General features: G+C 48.7%; 8 protein-coding genes across 8 annotated transcripts; 5 read left to right on the top strand and 3 right to left on the bottom strand.

The window, feature by feature from the left end:
* The first annotated feature begins 1053 nt into the window (after positions 1 to 1053).
* Positions 1054 to 3685, top strand: BDV59DRAFT_187771 (cysteine--tRNA ligase). The gene has a single exon (XM_073691285.1). It carries the CDS (start codon positions 1183 to 1185, stop codon positions 3610 to 3612), a length of 2430 nt encoding a protein of 809 aa, XP_073543541.1. The 5' UTR covers positions 1054 to 1182; the 3' UTR covers positions 3613 to 3685.
* A 38-nt stretch (positions 3686 to 3723) lies between these two features.
* Positions 3724 to 5240, bottom strand: BDV59DRAFT_187769 (NAD(P)H-quinone oxidoreductase). The gene is made up of 5 exons (XM_073691284.1): positions 5157 to 5240; positions 5046 to 5098; positions 4699 to 4965; positions 4550 to 4641; positions 3724 to 4489 (listed from the first exon to the last, which is right to left on the bottom strand). The coding sequence occupies exons 2-5, from the start codon at positions 5074 to 5076 to the stop codon at positions 3866 to 3868; spliced, it is 1014 nt and encodes a 337-aa protein (XP_073543540.1). The 5' UTR covers positions 5077 to 5098; positions 5157 to 5240; the 3' UTR covers positions 3724 to 3865.
* Positions 5241 to 5373: 133 nt separating this feature from the next.
* BDV59DRAFT_134097 (NAD(P)-dependent alcohol dehydrogenase) lies at positions 5374 to 7164 on the top strand. Its single transcript, XM_073687026.1, has 5 exons — positions 5374 to 5833; positions 5906 to 6333; positions 6384 to 6683; positions 6746 to 6868; positions 6924 to 7164. Exons 1-5 carry the CDS (start codon positions 5623 to 5625, stop codon positions 7005 to 7007), a joined length of 1146 nt encoding a protein of 381 aa, XP_073543539.1. The 5' UTR covers positions 5374 to 5622; the 3' UTR covers positions 7008 to 7164.
* Positions 7165 to 7803: 639 nt separating this feature from the next.
* Positions 7804 to 10395, top strand: BDV59DRAFT_210912 (xylose isomerase-like protein; the record flags this gene model as incomplete). Its single annotated transcript, XM_073695683.1, has 6 exons — positions 7804 to 7982; positions 8039 to 8463; positions 8594 to 8721; positions 8778 to 9082; positions 9411 to 10076; positions 10116 to 10395. 6 exons carry the CDS (start codon positions 7804 to 7806, stop codon positions 10393 to 10395), a joined length of 1983 nt encoding a protein of 660 aa, XP_073543538.1.
* A 134-nt stretch (positions 10396 to 10529) lies between these two features.
* Positions 10530 to 11767, top strand: BDV59DRAFT_134085 (Zn(II)2Cys6 transcription factor domain-containing protein). The gene has a single exon (XM_073687025.1). The coding sequence runs from the start codon at positions 10565 to 10567 to the stop codon at positions 11624 to 11626; it is 1062 nt and encodes a 353-aa protein (XP_073543537.1). The 5' UTR covers positions 10530 to 10564; the 3' UTR covers positions 11627 to 11767.
* On the bottom strand, positions 11741 to 12615 carry BDV59DRAFT_205767 (putative short-chain dehydrogenase/oxidoreductase; the record flags this gene model as incomplete). The annotated part of the gene is made up of 2 exons (XM_073694699.1): positions 11741 to 12349; positions 12418 to 12615. 2 exons carry the CDS (start codon positions 12613 to 12615, stop codon positions 11741 to 11743), a joined length of 807 nt encoding a protein of 268 aa, XP_073543536.1.
* A 1645-nt stretch (positions 12616 to 14260) lies between these two features.
* On the top strand, positions 14261 to 16153 carry BDV59DRAFT_210911 (GMC family oxidoreductase; the record flags this gene model as incomplete). Its single annotated transcript, XM_073695682.1, has 3 exons — positions 14261 to 14603; positions 14659 to 15876; positions 15936 to 16153. The coding sequence occupies 3 exons, from the start codon at positions 14261 to 14263 to the stop codon at positions 16151 to 16153; spliced, it is 1779 nt and encodes a 592-aa protein (XP_073543535.1).
* Positions 16154 to 16404: 251 nt separating this feature from the next.
* On the bottom strand, positions 16405 to 17324 carry BDV59DRAFT_205765 (pirin family protein; the record flags this gene model as incomplete). The annotated part of the gene is made up of 2 exons (XM_073694698.1): positions 16405 to 16919; positions 16976 to 17324. The coding sequence occupies 2 exons, from the start codon at positions 17322 to 17324 to the stop codon at positions 16405 to 16407; spliced, it is 864 nt and encodes a 287-aa protein (XP_073543534.1).
* Positions 17325 to 17959: the final 635 nt, after the last annotated feature.

The raw sequence follows: 17959 nt of genomic DNA, 5'->3' as shown, positions 1-17959 counted from the left end.
GTGGGGCAGCAGTGGTCGAGATCGAGGGGTGAATCTCCTCTCACTCCCCGGAGGGTCAGCACACGAGCCTTCCTGATCGGCTAGATTCTGTACAACAAAGAAAATGGACACCTGAGCGCCACCAGGAATGGCCAAGATGATAGTATTTTATCACAGACATTGGCGTGCTTGACGGGTCAAACTCAACCGTCTTCATTTCTTTGTTCCCGGGGACCAGAGAATCCCAGAGCGGTAAACTCGGCATTGAGGTCTTCAACGTCCACGGTCCCCATCTGCCAAAACTACCAACGCCCCAATTTCTCTGGAGCAGTGGAGGTCTAGACGGCTCGGTGACCAGTTGGTAGGGTCGCCGAGGGAGACTCCTATTGTTAGATGCTCTGATATTTGCACCGCAGACGAGGCCTTGTACCCCATGACAATGGACCATACAACGGCGCCGGAAAGCCGACATAGAGAATGCGCTGAAAGGGTTTATCTGGCCATTACATATGCGGTGTAACTGGGTGCTCATTCATGACTGAGACCCTGCAGCCTTGCCCACCAGCTATGCCGGCATTTGCAAGGGTCATAGCCTTGTCAGATTGGGATTTATGATTGATCTAAAGCAACTACATCCAATCTTATCTGTCAGCAGATCCTACCTCATGGGTGCCATCATTGAGAGTAGTAATCCCTCCAATAAGAATAACCCCCTAACGACAGCTCGATACGCTTGGTCTTGTTCGTGAACGATATTGGATCCTTGGATTCGCTGCTCTAATCAGACGGCACCTTCTTTTGAAAATATGTCTGAATCACCAGCCGACATACCATCGCTTAGGACATAAACTTCAACTAGCGTAACTAGCACGATACGGTTGCTCTCCGCAGGCCCTATCCTTCGAAGGATCTGCACCGTCGAGTCAAGAGTCACCGTGATCGTGATAGAATAGACAGTGGTCAATGCGGCGGCGATATGCATTGGGCGACCGCCTTCCCCCTTGGCGCGCCACGTGACCCGTTCCGCGGATGATGTGAGTCAGTGATTTGGCCTCAGGGAAAAATTGCCGTCAACCCCTCCTGATGATCTGTAGGGCTGTTCGCTGGCAATTAAATTGGTGCCGCGTGCCTTCCTCTCGGTAAGACCTCGGTGATTCGATACTCTCCGTTGCACCCACTTATTCTCTCCCCGACAGCTTCAGAATGGCCTCCACAACCCGCGAACAACCTCCGTGGATTCCCCCACAAAGACGCCCCAACGTCGAACTTCCCCCATTGAAGATCTACAACAGCTTGACGCGGAGAAAGGATGACTACGTCCCAATCGATCCCGAAGGAAAGGCGACGACCTGGTACACCTGCGGTCCGACAGTCTACGACGATGCTCACATGGGACATGCCCGGAACTATGTCTCCACGGATATTCTGCGCCGAATCCTGAAGGACTACTTCGGGTTCCAGGTAAAGTACGTGATGAACATCACCGATATTGACGACAAGATCATTCTGCGTGGCCGTCAACAATACCTGTTGGAGCAGTTCAAGCAAAAGCAATCTGGATCCCTTGACGGTCCCGTTCCCGAGTCAGTCCTTGCGGAGACCAAGACGGCTATGGAGCAGTACATGAAGAAGAACCTGCCCCTATTGTCAGCAGATGTCACACCAGGAACTTTTGCGGCCCAGTCAAATGAAGCATACAAACGAATCTTCGAAGGCAAGGCGTTGGAGGGCGACGCGCCCCCTAGCGACAAAGAAGCGAAGCTGAAAGTGCATCTTCGTACTGTTGGATCGGCGGCTGAAGCTTTGCAATCGCCGGGGAAATTGTCCGAGTTCTACACAAGGACGGAGGATATCCTGCTGCCGTACCTGGATTCCCTGTATGGCTCGAGCATCGACTCGAACGATCACAGTATCTTCACGCGACTGACCGAGAAATTCGAAAAGCGCTTCTTCGATGACATGAGTTCGCTGAACGTTCTGTATCCGGACGTCCTCACCCGAGTTACAGAATATGTACCTCAGGTGGTTAGCTTTATCGAAAAGGTCATTGCCAGCGGTTTCGCCTACTCTACCCCGGATGGCTCTGTTTACTTTGACATTGAGGCGTTCGAGAAGGCTGGCCACGATTATGCTCGCCTGGAGCCATGGAACCGGAATGACAAGGGTCTCCAGGCGGATGGCGAAGGATCCTTGACGAATAAAACCACCGTGAAGCGGAGCGAAAGCGACTTCGCGTTATGGAAAGCTAGCAAACCTGGTGAACCATCATGGCCCAGTCCATGGGCCCCTGGTCGCCCAGGTTGGCACATCGAGTGTTCCGTCATGGCGTCGGATGTGCTTGGAAAGGCCATTGATATCCATTCCGGGGGGGCGGATCTTCGTTTCCCTCATCACGATAACGAACTGGCTCAGTCCGAAGCATACTGGTCTACCGGTCCCCGTGTACAGTGGGTGAACTATTTCATTCACACGGGTCACCTCAGCATTCAGGGAATGAAGATGAGCAAGAGTCTCAAGAACTTTACTACAATACGTGCCGCTCTGTCTCAGGGCCAGTGGACCTCACGTGCCCTGCGCATCTGCTTCCTTTTGGGCCCGTGGGAGTCGGGTGTCGAAGTGACGGAAGACCTACTGAAGACGACGACTTCTTGGGAAGGCAAGCTGAACAACTTCTTCCTCAAGAGCAAGGAGATTGCCAAAAACCAAACCACCGGAAGTGCCAGTGGTAACACGGAAGGAGACAAGCAATTGATTGCTGCCCTTGAGAAGGCCAAGTTCGATTTACACACTGCTTTGTGCGATTCTTTCTACACCCCAGGCGCTATGCGGGCTATCTCGGAGCTTGTTTCAGAGTTCAATGTCGCCACTAACGTTTCCGACGCCACCGTGTTGGAACTTGCACGCTGGATTACACGTATGGTGACCATCTTTGGTCTTGACTCTGAAGGCGATCTAAATGACCCTAACCGTGTTGGCTGGTCTGGTCTGGACCTCCCAGCTTCCGCTGAAGCATACATCTACCCGGTGTCCAACCTTCGGGATCAGATTCGCCAAATGGCCCGTGCAGGGTCGGTCGACTACGCTGCTATTGCTCAGCTGGCCGACTCTAGTGTTCCGACATCAGCTCCCTCTCCGGCCGATGCCACCTCTTCCGATCCTTACCGAAAAGTGTCGGAGCAGTTCCGACACGATGTTAAGGACCTTGCTACGAAGAATGCCGCCTCGAAAGATCTCTTGACTCTCTGCGACCAGTTGCGTGACACGCACCTCTGGAACCTGGGAATCTACATCGAAGATCGCGATGCTCCAAACCCAGCCCTTGTTCGGCCGGTCGATCGCTCTCTACTGGAAGCGCGTGCGGAGAAGGAGGAGGCCGCAACTGCCAAGTTAGAGGCCAAGCGCAAACGGGAGGCGGAACAGGCCGAGAAGCAACGCCTACTGAATGAGAAGGCGAAGCTCAGCCACATGGAAATGTTCAAGACTCCAGAATACTCCGCATGGGATGAGAACGGCGTTCCTCTGAAAGATAAGGATGGGGAAGAAGTCGCCAAGAATAAGCGAAAGAAACTGGTCAAGGAATGGGAAAGGCAGAAAAAGATCCACGAAGAGTGGCTAAAGTCACAGTCAGCATAATTATGTCTGGGAGGAACTGGCACTATATTTAAGCATATAGAGCGCGATAAATGATTGCGATATGTGTTACGACCATTTAACGTTCCATTTTGCCCAAGTTATCATCTTATTCTCAATCATTAGCATCCACGGTATGGACTACGAGAAAGTCAGTCCGGCGTGTGCACTATCTATTTGTCCAGTAGATATGGGTGAACCTCATAACCACAGTGTTATTAGGGCTCTCTATCATAAATTTTAACCTTTCCCAGATTTAAATGGTACAGATGATCTTGCCCTTGGTCTGGTTACTCTCCATCAACTTATGAGCATCGACAACCTGCTCAAAGGGGAACACCTTCTCGACAAAGACCTTGAACTCTCCCTTCTTGAACCGCGGAAGCGCATGCTCCACGAGCATATCGCGCAGCTTCTTCTGATACGTCTCATCACGGCTGCGAAGCGTGCTGCCCTCGTACCGGACTCTCTTCCGCAGGAAAGCCGATATGTCGACTCCTTCCGGCAGCTTCGTACCCCCAAGGAACGCAAGATTGACGATGTGACCGTCCCTTGCGGCAGCGTTCAGGTTACCGACGAAATAGCCCGCTCCGATGTAGTCGATGATGACGTCGACTCCTTCTCCGCCCGTAACCTTCAGGACCTCCGCAGACCAGTCCTGCGTGCGGTAGTTGAATCCCGCTGTGGCGCCGAGCTTGTTGACGCAGAAGTCAACCTTCTCGTCTGAACCGGCTGTGACATAGATGGCTTTTGCGCCGTCCGCCTTGGCCAGCTGAATACCCGCGATTGAGACCGAAGACGCGCCCGCGTGCCACATCACCGATTGACCGGGCTTGAACTCGCCCACAACGTAGAGGGCTTGTGTGGCAGTGATCCATGTCTGGTGACGAGCAGTTAGTAGGACGCAAGGAGTAATCGACCAAATAGATCATAGCCCCACCTCTGGAATACCGGCGGCTTCCTCCCAGGAGAGTTCAGCAGGCTTGTGGATTAGCATGTTGGTAGAAACGGCGATATATTCCGCATATGCTCCTAATACGTATCAGAATTGGCAGCTTATATGGAATCCAATAGATGTGGCGAACAAACCTCCGTAGGCGAGGCCAAACACCTCGTCTCCGACCTTGAAATCCTGATTGCTATCAGGCCCGAGTTCGGTAATGGTGCCCGAGAATTCCACGCCCATGGTCTTGGGAGCCTGTGGAGGGACGGGATACTTCCCTTCACGCTCGAGGAGGTCCATGCGATTCAGTCCGAAAGCCTTCACCTTCACCAGGGCCTGGTTGCCGCTGATAGTGGGCACCGGGATGGTGTCCACGTAGAGAGCATCGGCCGGACCGGTCCCTCCTTTCACAGCTGGACGAGGCATTAGCGATCTGACGAACATGATCCGAGGGTGGAAGTAGTCCATGAATGTACACGAACAAAATGCATACCGATTGCGCGCATAGTCTTTGATTCGGCCATTGAGAGGGGTTGATGGGGGTCCCTAGACGAGGGTCAATCACCGGCGTCCGAACTAGTAGCCTTCCAAGTATAATACGAACCTTGGGGGTTTATTGGGTCTGAATGTTTCTTGCAGTGATATGCTATCGGCCCGGCGTAGGTAAGGATCATAAGAGAGAAAGAAAATGCTGGAATGCATTCATAATCAACTGCTCGTGCTGTTCCCCACCATGCTTAGCAATCATGCAAGGTGGGGTCTCCTGCAATGTGTGAGCGAACTTCCCTCATATCTACTCTGTTTATTTCTGCTCGTGGGATATATTTTTTCTCCAATACATTACATCCTTCGCCATTATCTAGCTGTTAATGGCTGATATTGAGTCTTGCGGAGATGTGGCACACAGCTTTATACCGCGGCTCTTCCGGTTCCCAGCCATTACCTAGGTACATCTTAGCCAAGACGCGGAGTAGCTATCGGTAGATCTTCCCGGCGGGGATAGCTGCTTATAATACGACATGGTTTCGTCCCTTGGCTACGGATGGTAATTGAATGATATATCGTTCAAAATGGTTGTCGCTCCTGCAATCATTGCCCACGAGCCTGAAATTCCAGGCCATCCAAACTGGCAACTCGAGGAAGTGTCAGTCAGCGACCCAGGGGACCATGAAGTCCTCGTAGAAATGATAGCAGTGGGAATATGCCACACAGATATTGTGCTGTCATCAGTATCGCAAGGGTCCCATGGGATAGATTATCCAAAGATAGCGGGGCACGAAGGTTTTACACTCATGCTATCATTATTAATTTGCGTGTTTCATAACTAATTTACCCGTGATAATCTACGAACAGGAGCTGGATATGTCCGGCAAGTCGGTGAAAAGGTTAAGTCCGTAAAGCTAGGAGACCCCGTGCTACTTTCATTCTATTCCTGCGGCTCGTGTGCAGAATGTGACGGGGGCCATCCTGCTTATTGTGACTCCTTCGCAAAGGAAAACTATGTGGGAAGAAAGGGTCTTGCATCTAGAAGACGCAGCTCAGAGGGAATCTGGACTAGATTCTTTGGCCAATCTAGTTTTTCTCAGTACAGTGTTGTGGATGAGTCCTGCTTAGTGAATGCTACGGACTTGCTTCAGGATGCCAATGAGCTGAAGTTATTTGCTCCTTTGGGCTGTGGCTTCCAGACGGGCATGGGCGCGATCGAAAATATAACGAACGCGGGTCCAGATGATGTGGTCATTATCGCTGGCATGGGAAGTGTCGGTATGGCATCCCTCATGGTTAGTAGCCTTCCGGTCTGGTTGACACTTACGCTGAGATGCGATGTTAGACAGCTGCCATACGTGGGTGCAGAGGAATCATCGCGGTTGACCGGCTATCGGATCGGCTGGAGTTAGCAAGAGGTCTCGGTGCAACTCACATCATCGACACAAGTCAGTCTGAAATTAGCATCACAGACGCTGTACAGCATGTATTCCCAAACGGGGCATCTATTTTCATAGACACAACGGGTTTACCTGGAATCATTGAAAGCGGACTCAAGGCTCTAAAGCAGCGAGGAAAGCTCGTTCTTATCGGAGTTCCCCCCTCGGGGTATAGGTTGTCTTTCGATGCTACTGAGCATATCAATGTCAGTGTTCTCTCCTCAAACATTCTCGCGGGTTTCTAGTTAGAGTGCTGACTCTCATCTAGAAAGGACGTTCTGTTATGGGTTGCATCGAAGGAGATTCTGTTCCAAAGGCAGCAATTCCTCGAATGATTCAGTGGTACCGTGAGGGGCGATTTCCCTTCGACAAGTTGATAACTTTCTTTGAAGTACGAAACTGGCTGATTTTTTTACGAGCGTTTGACTAACTTCACCTTTAATAAGGCCCGCAGCTTCGACAAAGCCCTATCCCAATTGCATCAAGGATCGGCTGTGAAAGCTGTTCTTGTCTGGAACACGACTAATTGAGGGATAATTGTAGATTAAGCCTCCGTTAAACGTGCTATGCGTACTATATGGATGATATAGATGCAAAATATAGCAGATTCAAACGGCAAAAGGTGTCCTCAGAAATCAAAACATCCTTGAGGGTTGACACTAAATGGGATTTAACTAGCTCTACGACAAGAACTGCTGTCAATGCGGCTCCAGCACTGTCAGGTCAGGTGCAAAGGTAGTAACAATACCATGGAAGAAGCGATGTCGATCCTCATTGTCGACCAATAACCCAGAGGCGTGGCGCTGAAATGAATCATGGATATGCGTCTTAATTTTCTTCGGATAGTTTTGTGAAGCTAGTGCCTTGCGGGGCTTCCGAAAGCCCTAAAGACTTATCTGGGTGCATTTTCTGAAGCCTGGATGGGGAACCTGGCACGGCCCTCTAGTATCTTCAGGTCCTTGGCTGTGACCAAGCTTTTAGGGCATAGTTGTTTCATTATTGATTCGTTGTATAGCCGGAAGCAAAATGAGGCTGACATCATGGCCGCGGTTCATCGGTGCGTATTCGCTTCGTATTCCCATGTGAAGTGGATAAAGGATCGACACCCAAACCTGGCCCCATGGGGTACGACTGGATAAGAATAAGAGCGAACTGCCTCTTCCTTCCTTTCCGCCGTACAGTTTCGTTTCTCTTGCCTTTGCTTCTTCGCTCTCTACGACAATAGATAGGAGGAAGATGAGGCTTTCATATGCTGCAACACGATAAACCTCTATATAAAGCACAGCAGGCCCCTGCACCACAAGGCTGATAGAGATAAAGATAGAAATGTTCGGAAAGGAGTCCAAGTCCGACGTAGAACAGGTGTCTGATGCATCAGACACCAACGTCGCCGGTCCACCCACAAAGCCGACATTCTTCCAACGATGGAAGACGCACATGAAAAAATGGTGGTGGGCATATCTTATCGGATTCTGCTGCATTGTCCTGATCATCATTTTGCCGATGTGAGCTTGCCCTCATCTCATGTGCGTCCAAAACATTCTCTAATTATCGTCAACAGCGTCTATGTAGGAATACCGCGATTTGCCAGCGACTACATCAACAACTATAAATACGACTACGATGGTCTGGAAATTACAAACCCCACACCTAATTCCTTTCGCGTCAAGCAATCGAAGAGCCTTAGCATGGGTGGTGGTTTCAGTGGCAGCGGACATCTGTCTGCCTTTAATGCAACCATCAAAGATGCGGATTCCAACGCCGAATTTGCAGTGTTTTCCGTTCCACGAATCGAGTTCAATAATGGGGCTGAGTTCAACATCGATCAGGACCTGGAGATCTCCTGTGTTAGTTGTCTTTCAGATGTGGCTGTACAAGCAGCCTCGAACCAGCAGATCTCCGTTCTTGTTACTGGAGATCCATACTTGAAATATGGAGCTCTACCAACTGCTCATCTGGATATACATAAGATGATGAATATGCAAGGTACGGCTAACCATAATGCATTACTTTGTGGTGATTGGCTGCTAACTCCCGATTGACTAGGATATAATGTCCAAGGTTAGTCGCCTGTCTTCCTAGTTAACCATCATGGTGCTGACGATTTTTGCTATAGAGTTTGTCAATAGCGAAGGTGCATTCAATGTCACCAGTCTCGACTTCAGCCAAACCCCAGATGAGAATGGGTATAATGTCAACGCAACCGTTACGGTCCGCAATCCAACCCCGTTCATGGTTGAGATGGTAAGCTCCGGCGGCGAGTCGTCCATAGTATTGAAGGAACTAATATGCAACGACAGGGTGAAGCTACCTTCAATCTCACAATCTCGGATACAGCAATCGGATATATCTACATCCCGGAGCTGACATTACAACATAACGCCCACAATGTGTCAGGCATGGTAGTTTTGGGCAATATTGATACAGATGCCCTCATCCACGAAGGACTTTGGGGCGATAGTGGTGAAGGCTTTACCGTAAACATCGGAATCCATGGCAATAAAGTCGTGTACAACGGAGTGGAAATCCCCTATTACACGGCAGCAATTCGGGCAATTAAAGCTACCGTCGCGGTGAATTTGATGGATTATGTTGGTGACGTGTTGTAGCAGCAGCGCATGATATATTATCTAATTGAAATGGTTCTATGAACTTACGCGGGTGTCTTCCATGATAGGGGACTGACTATACGCCAAGGTCATTTCAAGACATCGCCAGTGGAGCCTTCAATTGCGTCTTTGAAGCATTTATGTTGGCTGACCAAGCCATCATACTTCTGCACCTCCTTACCGGAAACCTGATTCCGAAAAAAAAAGGAATTCCGTATTGCGGGGAACAATTGACATAAATTTGCATGAGAAGGACCCCCCTATTCAAGAAAAATATCTTTAATCACCCCTATAGCAATCGAGGAACATGTTGACCAACAAAAGAGCCATTGGAACCCTGTCTTTGGGCCAACATCCATCTCACAATTTGGAAAAGAAGATTCAAGTCGCTGCACAATATGATTTTGAAGCTGTGGAAATTGTGTATTCAGATCTCGAAGCCTACGCAGAGAGACTCAACATACCAATACTCCACGGGGCGCAGAAGATTGCAGCAATCTGCCACGAAAATAATATCGAAGTCTTATCGCTAGCGCCCTTTGAGAACTACGAAGGAGCCAGCTCGCCTCTTCACGAAAGACTTGCGAAGGCCAACCACTGGATTGAAATTGCCAGAACGCTGAAGGCCCCTTATCTCCAAGTCCCGTCTCAATTCAGCAACGATTGCTCTGTCGACGAGAGCGTGATCGTTTCGGATCTGCAGAAATTGGCGGATCTAGGGAGTGCAAAGCAACCGCTGGTCTCTATCGCCTATGAGAACCTCTCGTGGGGCACGTACTGCTCAACATGGCAGACGGTGTTGCATTTGATTCAAGCCGTCAATCGTCCTAATTTCGGGATGTGCCTGGATAGCTTTCACGAGATCACCAAACTCTGGGCAAGCCCATTCACAGTATCGGGGCAAATGTCAAATGCAGAAAAATCTCTGTTCGACTCTGTACGAGAATTTAAAGAGAGATTCCCGCTGGAAAAGCTCTTCTATATTCAATTGTCTGATGGCGAGAGGTTCGACCCGCCATTCTCCGACAGACATCCATGGTACCTGGAGGGGGAGGCGCCTGAGTTTACTTGGTCAAAGCATGCTAGGCCATTTCCTTTGGAAACTGAATTAGGAAGTTATATGCCGGTGGCCGATGTTCTAAAAGCCTGGGTTCTCGATAAGGGGTTTACAGGGTGGGTCTCCCTAGAGGTATTCGACTGGCGCATGCGAGATGAGAAATTCGAGGTAGAGACGGCCGGCATCAGGGCAAGAGAGTCCTGGAGAAAACTCCATGAGATAGTTAATGCCCATGGCAAGTGCAATCTGTAGTAAGGCCGCAAGTCAGTCAGGTGTGGAAAGGAGATAACTGAGATAAATGGACTTAATAATCTAGCAAGTACACGTGACTATACGCGTCATTTTTTATCTGAAGTTTGGACAAGTCAACCATTGACCACATAACACTTCAACCTCTTGAACGAGAGCCTCGAGGCAGCAAATGGTTGACAGCAATACGGCGCCACCAACGCCACCAACCCTCCGGCGGTCGTGCAAGGCGTGCGCTCGAGGAAAGCGTCGATGTGATCAACGCTGGCCACGGTGTAGCCGATGCTTGGCTCGGGGAACAGAGTGCGAATATGTGAACATACCCCTAACAAATGGCTATGAATCTACATACAGTTACCAGGCTTTCCGCCGTCATGTGCGTCTTAGACCCTTTATCCAGAGGACACCAATTCAACCATCCATGCGTTTAGAAATCTCCAAGGGTTATGAACACCACATTATCTCCTTTCTGGTTAAGGGGCTCCAGGGTTTGCCATTGGCATTCGCCGAAAATATGAGGAACTTATTTATCCAGCCTGATGTCTACGAGACCTCTGGGGCAATAAATACTCTTCGAGATGTCCGCATACTTTGCAGACTTCACACACTGGCGCGTCTGGGTGTTAATTCCGAAGCCCTCTCTCCGATTCTTCGCCGAAAAGTTGCATTATTCCATCGGCGAGTCAGTAATGCGGCGGATTTCTACGAGCTTCTAAGTTCCGTGCAAGCATTACTTTTGCTTCAGTGTATTCTGCTGCTCAATGACAATGGAAGTGAGGTCGATCAATACTCAGAGACTACTGCTACCACGCTCACCAACGTTGCGGAACAATTATGGGAGAGAGCGCCTATCCAGCTTCCAAGTACCATGAGTTCAAGACGTGCTTGGCTATTTGCTGAAAGCGTGAGACGAACAATAATCGTGGGATTCATGTTACGCAGTGTGTATTCGCTGAAAACGAGGAATTATTCTGTCCGCACCCCGTTTGTGGATTCTCTACCTTTCGATATTCGCACGTCTTTATGGAATGAAGTTTCTGAGGAAGCGTGGAATAGAAACAGCTTGAATCCTTCTGAGTATATGGTCTCGCTGCATCAATATTCCGCTATGTTGGAGAACGGGCAAGTTCATAACATCAGCCCCTTCGGAAGTTTAATATTGGCCGCCTGCAAAGGCAAGTCAATTTCAGAGGTTGTATTCCCAAGTGCTTCTTTGTACCAGGCAATTGATTAACTTCGGTATCTTCATGGCGACGCATCATATTCTTTTCACCAATATCTAGTTTTGGGAGCTCGGAAAATGGAAATTGTCAATCCTACAACATGCGATTCTTTGCTAACTCCCGAACTACCTCAGAAATTGCTTCAGTAGACCAGAGAGCATTTCGGTCATTTGTTGGTACATCTGTTGTCTCTTGACCTCGATCGCCTCGAATATATCCTTTGCTGATCCCACAGGTATTTGCTCCTCGCCCTGATTCAATCTGCTCCAGACCTCATCCATGAACTCCTGAAGCGGCATTCCAATGAGATGACCATCCTTCAAATCTGGTTGATGTTTTGTGTCATGCAATTCCGTCTGTACTGCAGGAGGATAGATTTCCAGGACTTTCACATTTCCCGGTCCCTCTTTCAGCTGCGTTCTCAGTGCCAAGATAAAATGGTGAAGAGCAGCCTTGGAGGCACCGTAGTTGGGACAACGCATCATTGGCACCAGCGCCATCTGGGAGGTGGTAAATGCAAGCGCAGTTTGGGTCGCTTTGGCTTGCAGGTGTGGGATGAAGGCCTTGGCAAGATGGACGGCCGAAGTATAGTTGGTGATCAACTCCTGGTCAAAGATATCGAGGTCGACGGTCTCCGGGTTGCCAAAATCAAACGGACGTTGGATTCCCGAGTTTACGAAGACACAGTCGAGATCCGGGTGCTCCGCCGTTACTTCAGACGCAAACTGGGTGATCTAGCCAAGTTGCCATCGGCGTTAGTTGCATAGACCCTAACCGGCTGTCTGGGGTTGTTATCACAAACCTGACCAAGCTTCATGACATCGAAGACTTTGGGAGTGACATTTCCCTCTGCATGTTGCTCAACAAACTCATCAAGGTTCTCCTTTCTCCGGCCAGCGATGATTACGGCCGTTCCATTGGCGACTAGTCTACTTGCAAGAGCCTTACCAATACCGGAGGTCGCACCGATCACAAGGACTTTCTTGTAGTTGAATGGCATGGCGTTCGGATGCAGGTGCGGAAGATTATGAATCAAAATAGATCGGTTTTGCTTCCCAAAGATCGTCTGATGCCTCCTATTTATCTTTTGGCGACGCCCAAAAGCATCTGTATCTCGGCCGTCTCCAACCTGCGGAGACTAAACCTTTTTTGGAAACCAGTCTCAAAACATTCTTCATGCATGTGGGTCAATCGCCTCTTATCCTACGTCACACCTGAGCAAGGACACTGAGGCCGGCAATGTCTCGATTCGAATTGAAGCCATAACCTTAACGGCGAATTCCATCAGATTCTATTTTGTCGGAAGCATTCCTCTATCAAACGCTCATAAAATTATGCTACGAATCTCAGGAGAAAGATCTTTCATAGAAAAGGGAGGAATCAAATCTTGCGACATAGTCTAGACGAATCGCACAAAGCGAATCTATATCGGTTAAACATGACGTTATTGCTTCGGCATTCTAGAGTATTAGTTAGTAGTCGATTGTGTGGAAAATTTCAAAGCGCAAAAAGACAAAATGTCAGGCAAAACTTGCTCGTATCTATATTGTTCCTTTAAGCACTCAGCCAGCACCTTTCAGTGTATGACGGTTACTTCGCTCAGCAGCATTCATCAGCACACAACCGTCCAGTTTTAAATTTGGCGAATCTTATATTTCAATATCAACCGAGAAGCATGGTTCCCGTTGATTTAATCGGCAATCACTTTACTATGTAGGCTTTGTTGCAAAAGATTACGAGAGACAAGGCGATTGATCTAGGACTACACTTCAATCGGCGATAACCACTGCATGGCCGCCAGTGTTAATAGGTACGGTTTCATATTGAAACATCACTTGCTCCCGCAACGTTGGGAACTTAACACATTCTATGAATGGTGTTTAATCTGACCTGGAATCATTATTTAAGAAACTCCCAAACGATTTAGCGTGAGCTAGGAATTAGTCAAACTCTACTTGTGATAAATCCTACCTCACTGGTCATTCGCCCCGACAAGAATGTTTCTCTGACACAACTGGCAATCCCTGTACCTAGGAATTATTCAGGGAGCGGAGAGAACGGGAAATCATCGGAGTACTGGACTAATTAGCAAGTATGTAGTACAATAGGGTTGAATAATGTATCGGTAACCATAGCAAGGGCCAAGGCATCTCATCGTGCATTAACATCAAAGCTTCCTTTGATCAGCATGCCGAGAACCTACCGTGATCCCCTTTTTTTGGTGAATCCGGCGGTGCTTTTCCTCTCACTCATCACTTTTCCCAATAACATTTTTGAGATCCCCTGACCGTGTAATAATGTCAAGAATTTCTGAAAAGGGGAGACGTTACATACCAGTGAAGCCCATACGCAGTATTTTTAAACAGGATGTCATATGCCCAAGATCATAAGCAAATAGAAATAAAGGTTGACAGCAGATGACACACGTTCGATCCCTGGGAGTAATTTAAAACCAAGATGTCTTTCCACTCATCCCCCCAGGACAAGGATCCAGTTATTGATCGGTGTACCGCTGACGACGGATTATGCAGGGCCAAGACCCCTGTGGTATGTGACAGCACTCGAAGCCAGTCACGTATTAGAAGCGGCTATCGGCCAAGTGCATGTCCGAACAGAAGGCATATCTCGCCGTCAGTATATAAGCTATGTTTGGAAAACTCTCGTTTCTCAGTGCACTGTCCCTTGCGGCAACGGGCCCTTGGTCCAATTCCATATCCACCAAATATGATTACATCGTTGTTGGAGGCGGTACTAGCGGTCTGGCTGTCGCAAACCGTCTATCTGAGGATCTCAACGTGAACGTGCTCATCATTGAGGCTGGAGACTCGGTTCTGAATAACCCTAATGTCACAAATGTGGATGGGTTCGGATACGCATTTGGCACAGACATTGACTGGCAATACAAATCTACCAACCAAACGTACGGAGGCAATCTCAGCCAGGTGCTGCGAGCTGGCAAAGCCCTTGGTGGTACCAGTGCTATCAATGGTATGTATACCGTGCAAGTTTATTCAGCCTATTTAACTGTGGTGTTCCTGGGTAGGCATGTGTTATACGCGCGCCGAGGATGTCCAAATTGACGCGTGGGAAGCTATTGGCAATGAAGGGTGGACGTGGGAAAACCTATTCCCTTACTATTTGAAGAGCGAAAATTTCACTGTCCCAAGCAAGTCGCAGGCTTCCCTTGGGGCTTCATATAACGCTTCATTTCACGGCCACGACGGAATCGTTGACATTGCCTTTACTCATATCAAGTCGAACAACCTCACTACTTATCTGAACCAGACCTACCGGGGCATGGGGCTTTCGTGGGCCGAGGATGTTAATAGTGGGAAGATGCGCGGCTTTAGCATGTTCCCCTCAACCATTAACTATGAAGAGTATGTCCGTGAGGATGCCGCTCGCGCATACTACTGGCCCTACAAGTCTCGTGGCAGCCTTCACGTATTGCTCAACACGTTTGCCAATCGTATTTTATGGACCCGTGAAAGCCGCGATGACCACGTTACTGCTAGTGGTGTTGAGATCACTTCTAGCAATGGGACGGTTAGCGTCATTGACGTCCAAAAGGAAGTTATCATCTCCGCCGGTGCCCTAAAAACTCCAGGTATTCTCGAGCTTTCGGGGATCGGTAACCCTAGCGTACTTGCAAAACACAACATTTCTGTCCAGGTCGACCTGCCCACTGTCGGTGAGAACCTTCAGGACCAGGTGAACAGTCACATGGAAGCTATGAGCAATGTTTCCATCTCCGGCGGCACAACAGTTGCCTATCCTGATGTCTACGACATTTTCGGTGATGAGACCGAGTCTGTCGCGCAGAAGATCCGTGAAAACCTGAAGCAATATGCAGCCGAGACAGCCAAGGTGAACGGTGATGTCATGAAGGCTTCCGATCTTGAGCATCTCTTTGAGGTTCAACATGATCTGATTTTCAAAGGCAAGGTTCCAATAGCTGAAGTTCTAAACTATCCGGGCAGTGAGAAGTCTGTTTCCGCAGAATTTTGGGCCCTTCTTCCTTTCGCTCGTGGAAGCGTTCATATTAGTTCCGCCAACCCACGCGAATTCCCTGTCATCAACCCCAATTATTTCATGTTCGACTGGGACTTGCAAAGTTACGTCGCCGTGGCAAAGTATATCCGTCGGGCATTTGAGACCTACCCTCTTGCGAGTATAGTTAGGGAGTCGTCTCCAGGTTACGACGTTGTTTCTCAAAATGCTTCTGAGGAAAGCTGGAAAAATTGGGCCTTCGATGGCAACTGTAAGTTCCTGGTGCATTCTTATTTTTACTTGATTGATAGTTATCTTACAACCATATAGATCGTTCTAACTTCCATCCTGTCGGCACTGCAGGTATGATGCCTCGCGCTTTGGGCGGTGTGGTGAACGAGCATCTCACAGTGTACGGTACTACAAATGTCAGAGTTGTTGACGCCTCTGCTCTTCCGTTTCAGATTTCTGGTCACCTGGTGAGCACCCTTTACGCTCTTGCCGAACGGGCCGCAGATTTCATCAAGACCGATGCCGCTCGCTTTTAGGAAGAGGCGCAATTCCGGGAGAATAGCGTACTACAACGTACTTGTTGTATAACTCTACATAGGATGCAATATAAGGTTCCGCAGTGAGATGGTTTGCTGCTTATTAGCGCTGTATTTCGATCAATTCCCATTAGACCCGTAGTCCACTCTAGAGCTTTTCCGAGGGGCCAAAGAAAAAAAAGCTGATTCCACTGATTGCGAGAGGACACCACTTTTATCTAACTAGAAATGATACAACCACATATCCAATCTCAATCACTATCAAGTACAACCACCTCGGCTTCCGCTTCTCCAATACTCTCTACATTCAAAACATCACCTGCATTGACTCCGGATACGAAAGCACCATCGCCCTCACTAAGCTCCGCATCCTCACGGCCATCTAGTCGAATCTTGGCTTTTCCATTCTTTGTCATAGGCAGGTGAACATAGACGTTTCGCTTCTTCCGGTTACTGACCACATCTCCTGCGCCCACGGTCCAACGAAAGGTCGCCGACGTTGGGATGACACCCGCACCCATGATAAAGTCAGCATGGATGGGAATTGTATCAGGGATTTTCGGGGTTGCAGCTTCCTCTTGAGCCGCGGTAGCCTCCGGGCCGGCTGCCAATGGCGATAAAATGGGAACGAATTCCTTGCGCTTGGCCTCCTCGCTAAACGACTGCGTATGATATTGAGGCTTTAGCCCATGCTTCCACGGGAGGACCCAAATTTGGAGGAAATGGACAGGTTTTGAGGATTCGTTTTGTTCCGAGTGGGCAATTCCTTTTCTTGGCGTCAGTAAAAGCCATATGCCGAACAGCTACGTTCGAACTGCTTACCGCTCCCTCCAGTCGTAAATTGCACATCTCCACGTTTCATCCGATAGAAATCTTTTCCCTGGGCCCCCTCCGCACCCTTTTTAATCATGCTATCGCGGTGAGTGAGTTCTCCGCTAAGAATGTAACTGAAGATCTCTGCATCGCGATGGGGATGTGTTGGAAAGCCGTTGCGTGGTGAGACCCTGTCCTCATTCAGAACTCGGAGACTTCCGAAGTTCATATATCGATGGTCCCAGTAGTTGGCGAAACTAAATGTGTGGAATGACTTCAGCCAGCCGCCATGCTCGGCGTATCCTCGTTCGCTGGAGCGGCGAGGGATGATCTTGGCATTGGGGATTCTTCGGGACATAATCTTTTGATATTTCTTTATGTTGCTGAACTCTTGCGTATTTATTCTTCGAGAAAGGAAGGGGCACTCAGCGGGTCAGATTGCGTGTCTTAGAAGTTATTCTACGAAATTCCTGCAATCTACAGCCGCCGTTATATACTTTCGTGGTGATGATGACATTCCGCTTGGTGAGAATTAAATAAGCAGCGGAAAGCCTGACTAACTAGTTAACTAAAACACCCAAATTTTTAGTTATGTAATCTTAGTCATGTAACGTAATCAACCACCGAACCGCGGATACCACCGAACCGCGGATTTTCACCGCGGCCACCACTATTTGAAGCTATTTAACCACCAACTCCATTGGATTTGATTATTTAAATACATAAAAAGATAGCTATTTCCTAGAGCAATTCCGAATCGTATGTCCAACTATTCCACAGCCACTGCAGCGTTGCGGAGCTCGCTTACGAGGCACTGGGGTTGTTTCATTAGGCTGCTCATTAGACTGCGTATCAAGCTGCTGAAGGCGATTTTGACCCTCCTGTATAGATAAAAAGTTATCATTACCTAGTGTACCCTGTCGTCTTGCCTTTTTCTTATATTTTCGCTTATTTTCTTCTCGTAATTTCTTAATTTCTTCTTGTAAAAGAAGG

The sequence above is a fragment of the Aspergillus ambiguus genome (genome assembly GCF_047715705.1).
Source record: "Aspergillus ambiguus strain CBS 117.58 unplaced genomic scaffold BDV59scaffold_50, whole genome shotgun sequence".
NCBI classification, from domain to species: Eukaryota; Fungi; Ascomycota; class Eurotiomycetes; order Eurotiales; family Aspergillaceae; genus Aspergillus; species Aspergillus ambiguus.
The sequence above is the reverse complement of the archived record's forward strand: the minus strand, read 5'-3'. Positions and strand labels throughout refer to the sequence as shown.

What these genes read in the sequence shown, in the direction of transcription:
- BDV59DRAFT_187771 (XM_073691285.1), top strand. Translation starts at nt 1,183, where the DNA reads ATGGCCTCCACAACCCGCGAACAACCTCCGTGGATTCCCCCACAAAGA.
- BDV59DRAFT_187769 (XM_073691284.1), bottom strand. Translation starts at nt 5,076, where the DNA reads ATGGCCGAATCAAAGACTATGCGCGCAATCG. An exon ending in GTTTGGCCTCGCCTACGGAG is followed by an intron (nt 4,642 to 4,698) that starts GTTTGTTCGCCA and finishes GATACGTATTAG; the next exon opens with GAGCATATGCGGAATATATC. An exon ending in AAGCCGCCGGTATTCCAGAG is followed by an intron (nt 4,490 to 4,549) that starts GTGGGGCTATGA and finishes GCTCGTCACCAG; the next exon opens with ACATGGATCACTGCCACACA.
- BDV59DRAFT_134097 (XM_073687026.1), top strand. Translation starts at nt 5,623, where the DNA reads ATGGTTGTCGCTCCTGCAATCATTGCCCACGAGCCTGAAATTCCAGGC. An exon ending in TCGGTATGGCATCCCTCATG is followed by an intron (nt 6,334 to 6,383) that starts GTTAGTAGCCTT and finishes ATGCGATGTTAG; the next exon opens with ACAGCTGCCATACGTGGGTG. An exon ending in ATGCTACTGAGCATATCAAT is followed by an intron (nt 6,684 to 6,745) that starts GTCAGTGTTCTC and finishes ACTCTCATCTAG; the next exon opens with AAAGGACGTTCTGTTATGGG.
- BDV59DRAFT_134085 (XM_073687025.1), top strand. Translation starts at nt 10,565, where the DNA reads ATGGTTGACAGCAATACGGCGCCACCAACGCCACCAACCCTCCGGCGG.